Source organism: Pogona vitticeps, chromosome 3 (genome assembly GCF_051106095.1).
Source record: "Pogona vitticeps strain Pit_001003342236 chromosome 3, PviZW2.1, whole genome shotgun sequence".
Taxonomy (NCBI): domain Eukaryota; kingdom Metazoa; phylum Chordata; class Lepidosauria; order Squamata; family Agamidae; genus Pogona; species Pogona vitticeps.
This window is the reverse complement of record NC_135785.1, coordinates 113,887,552-113,899,483: the sequence shown is the minus strand read 5'-3', so window position 1 is coordinate 113,899,483 and position 11,932 is coordinate 113,887,552. Positions and strand designations below refer to the sequence as shown.

The 11,932-nt window shown below is 40.2% G+C and overlaps 2 protein-coding genes across 4 annotated transcripts in view; one reads left to right on the top strand and one right to left on the bottom strand.

Annotated features, from left to right (window-relative positions):
- Positions 1–11,932, top strand: part of SAMD8 (sterile alpha motif domain containing 8) — a 127,879-nt gene that overhangs the window by 36,730 nt on the left and 79,217 nt on the right. The window contains exon 1 of one of the 2 annotated variants that reach the window (XM_078391086.1): positions 849–875. The exons of the other annotated variant lie outside the window; for it this stretch is intronic. The gene's annotated coding sequence lies outside the window, so the exon portion shown is untranslated. Of the gene's footprint in view, positions 1–848; positions 876–11,932 lie in introns of those variants that run through there. 2 annotated transcript variants of the gene reach the window in all.
- Positions 30–11,575, bottom strand: LOC110080339 (dual specificity protein phosphatase 13B-like). 2 transcript variants are annotated; one of them, XM_020796161.3, is made up of 4 exons: positions 7,041–11,575; positions 4,877–5,083; positions 1,918–2,138; positions 30–320 (listed from the first exon to the last, which is right to left on the bottom strand). In XM_020796161.3, exons 2-4 carry the CDS (start codon positions 5,035–5,037, stop codon positions 118–120), a joined length of 585 nt encoding a protein of 194 aa, XP_020651820.3. In that variant the 5' UTR covers positions 5,038–5,083; positions 7,041–11,575; the 3' UTR covers positions 30–117. The 2 variants fall into 2 exon arrangements, with proteins under 2 accessions (XP_020651820.3, XP_078247217.1); XM_078391091.1 differs by lacking the exon at positions 7,041–11,575 and having other exon boundaries at positions 4,867–5,080.

Genomic DNA, 11,932 nt, shown 5'->3' with positions numbered 1-11,932 from the left:
ACACCCCTAATATAGAAGGATCTGAGTAAACAAGGGTTGTGCTGCTTGAATTATGGTTTCATAATGAAGTATCTGTGGTCCTTCCAATGCAATTTCACTACCTTTTGCCTCAAGCGCTTAGATAGTTTTCCTTTCATTATTTAATTTGATGTCCAGGTCTCGGAGCTGGCTGAGGAAGCCTGTGTTTGGGCAAATACCTCTGTGTGAATCCACTGATTTTAAGGCCTCCACAAGCGTCAGGTTTTCATGGATCATCAAATAAGCCAGCACTAAAGTGGCTGAGCGGCTTAACCCCATAGCACAATGGACAAATACTTTTCCTGCTGAAGAAAAAGAAAAAAAGCAGCATTGAATGAATGTGGAACACGCAGAATTAGACATCTTGATTTTGCAAAGAATATACTTCATGAGATGAATGGTGGAGGAGTATCTATATTTGTGTAGGACATAATGTTACAATTATTGTTGGAAGTTTAAATGTGTGGATTGAAAATTGCCCATTCAGCTAACCTTAGGTGGCCTTCAGAAAACCTCTTTTAGGGTAGAAAGAGATGAGGAAGCAGCTTTTCACTTAAAAGCAGAATAGCCTTAAGGCACAGAGGAGGTCTGATAATCTACCAGTGTTGCTTTGCAAGTTGCAAATTAGTTTGTTTTTGTTTGGTGATTGGTCCTTAGGAGGCAAATACTGGGCTTTGTTTGCATGATGATTGTGTAAACAGGACAGCTGTGGAGAATACAAAGCAGTCAGATTTTTTGTCTTCCAACAGGGAAGCTACTCTTTTGTCTGTTTCTGTCCTGAGATTCCTCCCAAGTGTCCACAATATGGGGATTATAACATTGATGTACATTAAAGACATGATATAAGGATTTCTGAGGTAATTAAATTTAGATTTTCAGAACATTTAAATATACTGTATGGATCATAAGTATCTTTTAATACCATATGATCCACTGCTAACTGTGGTCATCTAACCTAAATATGTCAGATACATGCTGTAGTGTTAATTTTGTTAATCTCAAAAAAATTTTTTTGGCAGGAAGGATGTGTGAATGGTTTAGGAAGACCATTTAATATAATGGAATCCCCACAAAATTCAGTATATAGGCAAGCATTACCTTCATTTCCTTCTACATTGGGAAATCTAGAATGATGGAAAATTATCATTGGCACCCGTATTCCAGAGTCACTATGATTTTGCAAATAAGCCACACTATTTGTAGAAAGCAAGCATGTTGGGTTGGATGCAGAATTTGGTCATCCTTAGAATAAATAAGGGACGCGGTGCTGCTGTGGGTTAAACCGCAGAAGCCTCTGTGCTGCACGGTTGGAAGACCTGCAGTCGTAAGATCGAATCCACGCAACAGAGTGAGCTCCCGAAACTTGTCCCAGCTCCTGCCAACCTAGCAGTTCGAAAGCATGTGAAAATGCAAGTAGATAAATAGGTACCACCACGGTGGGAAGGTAATGCCGCTCCGTGTCTAGTCGCGCTGGCCACGTGACCATGGAAAACTGTCTACGGACAAACGCTGGCTCTATGGCTTGGAAACAGGGATGAGCACCGCCCCCTGGAGTCAGACACAACTGGACTAAATGTCAAGGGGAACCTTTACCTTTACCTAGAGTAAATCCCTCAACTCCAGTGACATCTAATTTCACGAGAATTAATAATGGCAACATCTCTACATGCACCCCTCAACCTCAGGGGATCAGGCACAGAGATGCCCCAGCTGTGACCAAGTAGAGCCAATTAAGCAAAGCACCTTTGCTTAGCTGTAAGTCTGTTGCTAAAAATGGCAAGATTAAAGTCTGCCCTTAAATAGCTTTGCTGAATCAGAAGAGCTGCAGCTTTTGGCATAGAGAATTCTAATGCTTGAATGTGGCTCCTACTTCTACTGCCAGCTCACTTTCTTTCTTACCTCCTTCACTGTTTAAGGCTTTGCGTATGAAGTTAGCAGCATCATGGAAGAAGATGCTTATATTGAATGCATTGTCATCGAAGGCTTGTACCCCGTAATACTCGATGGGCAGGTCTCTGTAATAGCGAGCTCCAGTGTTGATGTTGTATGGTCCGTCTGCTGCATTAAGGATGTGGGTGATGCCAAGGCTCTGAAGGATTGTTTTACTTCTAGCTGCCCATCTGTTGAAAGATAACGAAGGTTGCTACCGATGCTCCATACAGAAGTGGATTTATTTAACAGGCCTCCAAGGAACTTCCTGTGGAGGCACAAATAAGCACATATAACTTAGCTCCCCGAGCATCACTGAAGTTCCCATTTTCCCACTGCTCCAATACATAGCACTGTCTGAAACCTATAGAAGCCCCTGCCTATTGGACTGTGGCTATGCATGGACTGTTCCATTGGGCAGTCATGTTTACAGTCAGTCTGTCTTTCTTTCCTTGTCAATCTGTTCATGGAAACAGCAGACAACCAGTAGTTCTCCCTCTAGAGACCCTACAGGGTCTCAGGAATCTTCATCAACTGATGTCAAATGAGATGTTTAGTGGAATATGTATTTCTTCCTGTAACACAAGGAGACACTGTATGTGCCTCAAGAGGTTTGCCAAAGAAGCCTGGTCTAGACAAGGCACTCAGCTTGCATTTAGAAGCAGCGAGTGCATTGTCATCCAATGGCAGGACTTCCTCGGAGCTGCATACCTGAGCAGTCGGATGTGCAAATTAAACCTAGATTTAACTCCTGATGAGCAATCAGGAAAGAAAGAAAGCCAAACCTGCAAGGAGGCAATGTGTGAAAAGCTTGTGCTGGGATACCTGTTTATCTTTCAATGACCAATCACAACAAAAAGCACACTAAATGCATGATAGGGAGCTGAGCAAAATGATGCCCTATAGCACTCAGGCATATTTTATTACCCGAAGAAGCACCTCTTCCAAACATGTGCAAAATATATCATTTAGTATAATCCTCAGCCCTCTCAGAGGCTGCAGCTTCTAGAATCCGTGCTGTCTAGTATCTGCAGATTAGTGAAAAACTGAGTAAGCAAGCAAGCCTGCTTCCCCATAGTCCGTTGTTCTAGAATTATTATCCTTCATTCACTCATTACAAAAATTCCACATTACATTGTTAGCCCATCCCTTTTCCCCCTCAAATGTCATCCCACCAATCCCCTGACTTTTAATGAAACTGCAGCACAAGCCTGTCCAGTATAGGGAAGCAGAAACTGGTTGAGTCAGAGAGTGAGATGAGTGACTTAACAGGGTTGATGATGCCTCATTACCGTATTTCTTGACTGCAGAACTATTATGAGTCTTTATAGAACCCACCAGGTCTTCGCCACCCATCCCTCAAAGTCCTAGAACGCACCCGAGGCTGATTTTCTCACGGTTGTAACTGTAAACTAGAAGGTACATTAGAAGGCTTGCTTTCCTCTGATCTGTGTATTTAAAAGCTGATAGTACTTTACACACAGACATACAGTATATAGGGATAAACCACTAAATGTACAATAAATTGCTTGTGAGTAAATATATGAAGATAGATATTATAAATATAATGTCAAATATTCCAAAAATGTGGAAAGTCATTTGGTGATGTTCCCCACAACTACTGCTATGACTACTTTTTTCTTTTTCTTTGGTAGGAAAAATGGTGCTGAACACACTGTTCCAGACTAACCTACCACGCAAGACAGCAATGACTATATGCATTGGATAGGTACAATCGTGCATGTTTCCCTTAGTAACTTGAAAGAAGAAGCTGAGACTGGAAAAGGAGATTTATGAGCTCCAGTAGTAAGCCAGAACTAGAGGAGGTCCACTGAATCAATGGGACTTACGGAGTTGATTTACCAAATCCCCACTGATTTAATAGGCCTGTTCTACCTGTTACTCACTACTTCATTTCAGTCATTAAATAGCAAGTAAACAAACAAAATTTAGAAGCCACCGCTTATCTCAACGCCAGGAGGAGTTTTACCTGTTAAATTTTTGGTAGGGTAGTAGTAGATTGTGAAAGTACTGGATTACAGTTAAGGTAATTAGTTATACAAACTTACTTTGGGAGCAAAGTAAGTGTAATAAAGTTACACTTAAAGTAATGTAATTCATATTATTGAGCTTATCATACTGGAGTTAAGAGTCATGCTTCCTAGTTACTTTCAAACATTGCTTTTAAAGTGCATTTTAAGGTCTTATATGTAAAGAGATATATAGATGTGAATTTTTCAACTATCATGCCATTCTTTCATTAGTCCTGCACCCCTAGAAAAGCAATGGGAAGTAATCAGAAAGCACAACCAGTAATGTAATTTAACTACTTTTCCAACATCGTCACAAGACAATGTGCTTCTTTTTAAATATTTCAAAGAGTAACAGGAACACATTATTATTCTTTTTAAGGGCGATGGCCTAAACCTATGGTTGTTAACCTATACATATTTCGTAAGCTTTGACTGAACCATGCTTGTCCTCTTCAAATGTAAAACATATCCACAGGGCAGAAAAAGTGCTCTGTAGAGTTGAGGTTGATTTTGCATGGGGTCAATAATACTTACTACAGAATCACAGAGAATATGTGAACTTCCAGAAGGCAGCTAGCTGGCCACAGTACTTTCCATAAAGATGGACCCTTGATTAAAGAAAACAATTGCATCATTGTTTTCCCTAATGCAAATGCAACAAGGCTAATGTACATAACATGGCACCATACAGGCTACCTGTAGCTGTTTGAGGAATCAACCTATATTTCAGTATGACTGCTTACTTCTAAAGGCCCACGAATTTGACCTTGCCTCTGAAACCACTGGAATGAGGACAGCTTCAGAAATCAATGGGAAGAGAATAAATTCTTTAATCTAACCCCCTGCTTCCTTTCTGCGAGGTAAATAACTGGCAAGTAATTCCTACATTCCCTTACGCATCTCCAAGGTAGAGGTTTGGCCACACTTGGTCCACATGATTGTCCGATCCTCCTCTATTCCACACCAGCCTCTGCAGCTCAGAGAGAGCTGGTGTTTCGTAATGCTGTTTGCTTTCTGAGCTGTGGTTCTTCGAGGAATGGTTCCCAGCATGATTCATTCCTGCTTTCTGATCCCCTGCATTGGATGCCTCAGAAATAGTCTTTCTAGAAGCAAAAGAAAGAAAGAAAAGGACTTTCATACCGAAATCAGATTTAACACTTTGCCTGTTACCATAGGCGACAAGGAGTTCCATGTTCACAAGCCAACAGCTCAATGGGGAAAACCGATGGCCCAACTATTATGCCCCATGTGCCTGAGGAAGTGGATTTTAATTCACAAAGCTTCACACTGAACTGAATCTATTAGTCTTTAAGGTGCCACAATTCTTCTGTTCCTGGATTTTCTATACATGCTGAAATAGACTAACACGGATACACTGTTCAAAATGACATGAACTAAGTTTCCAAACCATAAGCTGCTTAAAGGCAAATTTTATTTTGGAGAGTTTTAAGGGCCACAAACAAATAAAAACCTAATGACTGGCCTAATGATGAAATATGACTAAATTTTAATTAGGATTTTGGGTGGCCTGATGGAGTTGTTTCTTTTTGGATAATCACAAGTCTAAAGTATAGCTTCTGATAGTTTTTAGGAAGTTGGTTTCCTGGAGTCTTCAGCTCCAGCAAGACTACGTTTTTAGTCTTCCTGGAGCTGATGTAAGTAGCTCAATCTGAGGCCAATCATGGTGAGACAGCCAGCTCTGCATTTAGAAGTGGTGCTTCCTAAAGGGATCAGAGGCATCTGTTTGTCCTAGCACATCTCTCAGCTCTGCATTTTGAAAATTAGCTTGCTGTTTGGTGATTGGTCGTTAAGAGGGAAACAAGGGCTTTATTTGCAAATCTCATTACACAGGCATGAGGCTCTGAAGGAACTGTATTTTGGAGGGAGGATCAAAATAATCTGCTAATTTTTAGTTCAGTGCCTTGTTTAATTTGACCCTGAAAGTGAATGTTTCTAATAAACCTCAGGTGATAAGAGGGCAGCTCGGTAGAAGTTTCTATGTTTAATTAGAAAATGGCATTGCTGGAATATTTCTTTATTTCATATTTCATTGGAATCTAAGAAGTTAATCTTCCCTCATGGGGATATGTATTTTAGGAAATATCAGTTATGAAAGGTGTATGAAACTGTTATTTTCACTTCTCATAGGCAGCTGGGTTTATTTGGGACACTATCTCCTCCCCAGGAGATAATTTTCATTTGCATCATGAAATCAGAGCATGCAGGAGTGTGAAACATAATTCCTTCCACCTCCAGTTCTGGACTCTGTTCTTTTTAATGAGTTGACGCAAGTGGAGGTTCTCTAACAAAGTTTTCCAAGCTTGTAAGCCTTTCATTAACATTCTACAAATCAGATGTCCTCTCTTTCTCATTCAGTTTTACAAAGCAAAGAAAGGAGATTGCAGTTAAAAAAACCAATGATGGTTAAGGAAAACATCTGTTTGAAGGATTTGAGTGCCTATCAGAGCCAGGAACTGTTGTTTGCTGGAGAGACAAATGAAAACAAAGAAACAAAATACCACCCCACATTTTTTTGCTGCATGCTTGCCTTAAGCAAGTCTACCTTTTCATGAAAGAGAGATACATGTTTCGGGGGAGATGGAAATTTCACACAACAGTTATAGCTACACAACATGTTGATTTTGTGAGTCAGGCAATTTGTGCTTTTGACAATGAAACAAAGTCCAACAACTTGAAAATAACCACAGGGGCAGGCAGTTTGAAAGTTTTGAGTTGAAACAACAACAACATAATAGTAGTATTTCTGGGAAGTGTTTATCTTTTGCCTTAAGGAAACCTGCACAGTTTCCACAGTCTAAGTTGCCCCTTGTTGCTGCTAGTCCCATGGATAAAACTACTGATACATATAAACCTCCTGCCTAAGCAAGCAGAAAGGGGAGGGGGATCATCAAGCACTTGCTAGCTGTACGGGGCCTGGTAAATCACGGGGTGGTGAGGAATTGTTTTCGTGAAAGGAAGCCTGGTGGAAGTTTCATAACAGGGCAAGACCTCTTGTTTTCATTTTTCAAATTACAGTTATTACAAGGGAAAAGCTGTTACCTTAGAATTGGGTACCCTTTTGTAATTTATTGTTCTGTCTTCTCTAAAGTCCTTGGAGTCTCTTCTGTGCTGTCTTGTTTTGGCTGTGGGCAACGTTGCTTGCCTCTCCTGTTCTTCTTGCTGGGTTTCTTTTCTTAGCCACTGCTGTCCAGCCCACTCTTGGCTTCGGATAAACAGCATGCCCTCCTCCAACAGCTTGTGGATTAAGTTGCTCATACTCTGTTATTTGACGTGCTTGTGGTTGTAAGTCTTACCACACTCGCCGTGCACTGTACTGCAACCTGTAATTAGAGCAGAAAGAGAACACCTCCTAGATAAGTGCAGGAGATTCAGTCTGGGAGATAACACAGCTCCATACTACTAAAGATTATGAAGATTCAACTTGGCAGGAGGCTTGTCGTACAGGCATTCCCCAGAGCTACGTATTTATAGACAGAGTAAGATTGAAGCCTTGAAGCATTGCTTTGCTAAAAGGATTTCACTAAGTGTGCTTGTCATGTTGTAATGCTTCCAAAGGTTAAACACAACTCCTGCCAAAAGAGTATTAATATCCACTACTGTTAAAAATACATACTTTCACATTGTGTTGGTCTTCACACTTTTCCTGACTGCCGTGAAAATGAGTGTGAGGTCTGAGGTAGAGTTAGACTTATCATGTAGAACAGTGTCCTAAATGTGCATACCATGCCAATATTTTAATCATTGAGAGATAAATCACCTCAGGATGAAGTGCTTGAAGATGTCCAAGAGGGTCCTAGCTTGAATCTTAAAGGCTCCTTCCGGCCACTACAATGAAGGTCAGTTTCACTATCAGGAAGTAAGTCCAGTTCCCCAAATTTGTCTGTTTTTTCATCTTTTTCTGATTCTGAAATTGAAGGCAGAGACATTAAATATATTCATAAATATAAACACCAAAATCCAAACTAGATGAGACTTCGAATAGCCATGCTGGATCTCCTTGTCTATTAACTGTTGGCAGATAACATGGACTAACAGGATAATATTAGTTAAGACAAGAACTATAATATTGAGGGAGGGGGAATTAACTTTTCTTCTCATGCTATTTTCTTGACGTCTTGTGTCTTTCTCTTATATATATAACCCTAAACTAAACACACTCTTAGCTTTTAATTAAATGCAGGACAACATACTGAAAAGTAAATGGGTATAATATACACAGCAATGGAGTCAAATCTTTGGCAAGTAGGGTGTGGGAATATCTAACAACCTTTAATATAACAGAGATACTATAAACATGTTTCTGTTGTCCCCTGTGAAATGTTGAAGCATAGGTCACATTGATGTGTTTGCAGCGATCAGACTGCAAATTGAACTTGAGAAATGGATTTGTGTTCTGACTATATGTACAAATCTTGGTTCTAGAATCTAATCTTAATATTCAATGGAGTTATTGCATGACAAACACATTACTTTCAGTGTGCTGAATCCTCTGCTAAGGTCTAAAACACTTTGAGGATGTTCATGTACAAATTCATTTGGGTGTTCAGTGAATGCCCACCCAAGAAGCCTTGCACGCCCTGAGAGCTGTGAGCCATTTCATCCCTTCTTCTCACAGCACCTGTTGGATAGTGGAGGCAAAGAGTTCTTGGTCAGGAACAGAAGTTCTCTTCAGATGTAGTTCTACACATGTATGGAACCTTTTCTCATGAATGTACAGATATCTGTCTGAGAACAGATAGGTGGCCTGTTGTTCAGACAGTGAGCAAGACTAGGCTGTGAAACTTCACTGGATGTGTAGAACAGTCCCTGTGAATCCCATCTTGTCTTTGATACCTGTGCATGTGTGAAGCACACAGCATCCAACACATTGCACATAATGGTGTGATGGAGGAAGGATGTAAGGGAGCGAAGTTGTGGGATATTCTTTAAGAGCACAATTGGTAGCCTCTCCTCCTATCTGTCCTGACCAATGTAATTGGAAGGCCATCCTTATTCTGATAAGTGAATAATAGGGTGTGATCAACCAGAAAGACAAATGTAAATTGATTCACGGTGAAGCCACATCTGGGAAGTTGGGCTTCCTAAGTCAATTCATGTTAACTGACCACACAGGGAGAGAGGAGGAAATTAATAGCTTTGTCTGTAGCTTGCTAATGTAGCTCTACTGTAGCCCTCCATTGGGATTTGCTCTGTTATGAACCTTTGTGAGTTGTGGGGAATCCTTACAACTCGCACACTACAGTGGAGAGCTTTTCTTCCTACTTAACACAATGTGGGAATGGCAGGGAGATAAAGGGGCTATTTTACCCCCTGCCGCTCTTGAAGCATTTTATTTTTATAATTTGGCCTGGGCATTCACTCTGAATTAAGAGAGTAGAAGTCCCCCACCACAAAAATTCCATTCCTAATTGTCATGATTAGGAAACTTAGGACATTCAGCTTTAATTTTAGCTTTTTAGGATGTCTAGCGGTGCAAATCAGGTCAATGTGAATCTTGTTGCAGAAAGCTGCCCAAGGCAAGAGATAGTAGCTTGCCCAAGACCACTGAGTGGGTGTGACTACACTGTGGGGAAAATATGGTTTGATCCACAGTGATTTGTGGTTTATCAAATCAGGTTTCCGTAGGTGCATTCACTGTAGCCATCCAACAACAATTTGCAGCAGTCCACAGGGGCAGAGGTAGAGAGCTTGGTTCACAAGGAAATCCAGTAGCTTTAAGATGGCAGCAAGGTGTTAATTGGCCATTTCCACCTCTCTTTTTTATTGTTCTCCAAGTGCCCTAGTGATAGTATATTCTAGTGCTATATTTATATATACTGTACAAGTTTATATATATAAGTTTGGAGGCAAGGGGAAATCAGTTGCAGGGAACTGACATCTCTATGAGCTTCCTTTTGCATTGGATCAGACAATCATACTGGGCAAGAAAGCAGGCAAAAGTGATGTAATCCTGAACAGGAAAAAAAATTAAATCATTCCTGCCACCAGAGCAAAAAAGATAAATCCCAACTCAAAAGAGACTTCCACAATGGGCTTCCTACATTGAGATTTATGTCATGTAGTCACCAGGTTTTAATTCAAATTTATCTGCATCCAATCCAATGCAAATTGCAAGGTGAATAGCTGACGTTGTCACTCCCTGAATTTGGGTTGATATAAACCTGGGCCCATGCTGTCTATTTTTCAATCACTCATTTAAAAAAAGCCAGATTTACTGCATGTGTTCAGAACTGTCTCCAGATGTGACACCTTGTCAACCCATACCATCTATTTTCTAGTGTCTTCACATTGGCCAAAAATATTCTTTTCCATAAGACAGCTGTTAAAATGAATGCTAGAGATTCATTATTTTGAACACTAGGTGTTGCTCTACAATCGCATAAAAAGTGAGAGGAAGCAGTCACCAAAATGGCTGTTCCAGCATATTAAGACAATTCACCAATATTCACACTGGTAGTGTGATGTGCTTTGTTGTATGCCCCACCTGTTTGCAACTAAGCTCATCAGTCCTGGGAGAAGTAGATTTACAGAATGTGAGAAAAGGCAGACAACATACATGATCACAATCATACCATCGGCTGAAGTTTTGAACTTTTATTTACCATGACCAGACTTCACAGGTTTATTTGGACTACTAACTGAATGTTCATTCTTATGATGAGAGGCATTTGGGCATTTACTGCTCAACCATGTGAACAGAATTAGAAGATTAGAATACAGTATGGTTGCCTTTGGAACCCTGGTAGCATCTACACAAGAAATATATATAACTGCTGATTTTACATCAGTGCACTCCCTAAGCATGTACATTTTGACAAGAACACAGATTCTCTCTCTCTCTCTCCCCAGTATATATACATGGCTTCTGCTTTTATCAGTAAATTGAGTGGTGAGGGCCAAGGTGTTCTAAAGCTGTTAGCTTGATTTCTAACTTTCATATGGAATTCCAGCTGAGCTACTGAGGAAAGCAACAGTTTCAATGTATAACTAAACAGTTAAACTTCTATCATTGGTTGGTCATATGAATGCATTCCCATGTTTTCATGCAAACATGTTTATGTATCTTAAGAGATTGTGCTTCTTGCTGTATCCCCTTGCTGAACACACCCTGCTTAGGTGAGAGGATGTCAGTCCTAGAAGCAAATACTTTTAAGGCTACTCCCTTCCCTGTACCAATCCCCAACTATTTCCTACAGTGTATTCTTTACTTTGTTGCCCTTTGCACTGAAAGACTGCATTCCCAGTCATCTCCACCCAAGTTCTCTTAGTCATTTATGGGTTGGCAGTAACTAAACTGGCTATGAACACGAAGAGAAATTCCACATGTTTGTTTTGTGGATTGCTACAGAGCTGCTGCCACATGGGTATGATGGACAGAAAACATAAGAGCTTAGCTGGATCTGTATATCTGGCCTCTATTGTCCAGTGTTCCGTTTGCACAAAGCCCACGAGTAGGCCATGAGGAGAAGAGCTTTGCCTATCTGTCTCATTCACACTAGGCACAATTTTATTTCCAATGACTGTATGTGTGTCTAGGGAATCCTTCCATTTAAAGCAAAAAATGAATAAACAAACAAAAACAGAAATTTGAAGCTATAGTGAAGCTTACTCACTCTGGGGAATTCAGACCACAATCAATATCCACATCGTCAATCAGAATGCTATATACTAAGGGTGCAGCTACTCAGGGAGGAACACCCAGCTTGCTTCAAGATTTTTCAGACAGAGTCCCTGCTGGTTTCCACTGGTGAAATTGTGGTAGCTGTTCATACTACTATGATAAATTATCCTGTTGCAATTGTTCACAGATCTCTTTTCAATTGGTATGCCTTAGAGGCAAAGCTTTTTATTGATTGATTGATTGATTGATTGATTGATTGATTGATTGATTGATTGATTGATTGATTGATTGATTGATTGATTGATTGATT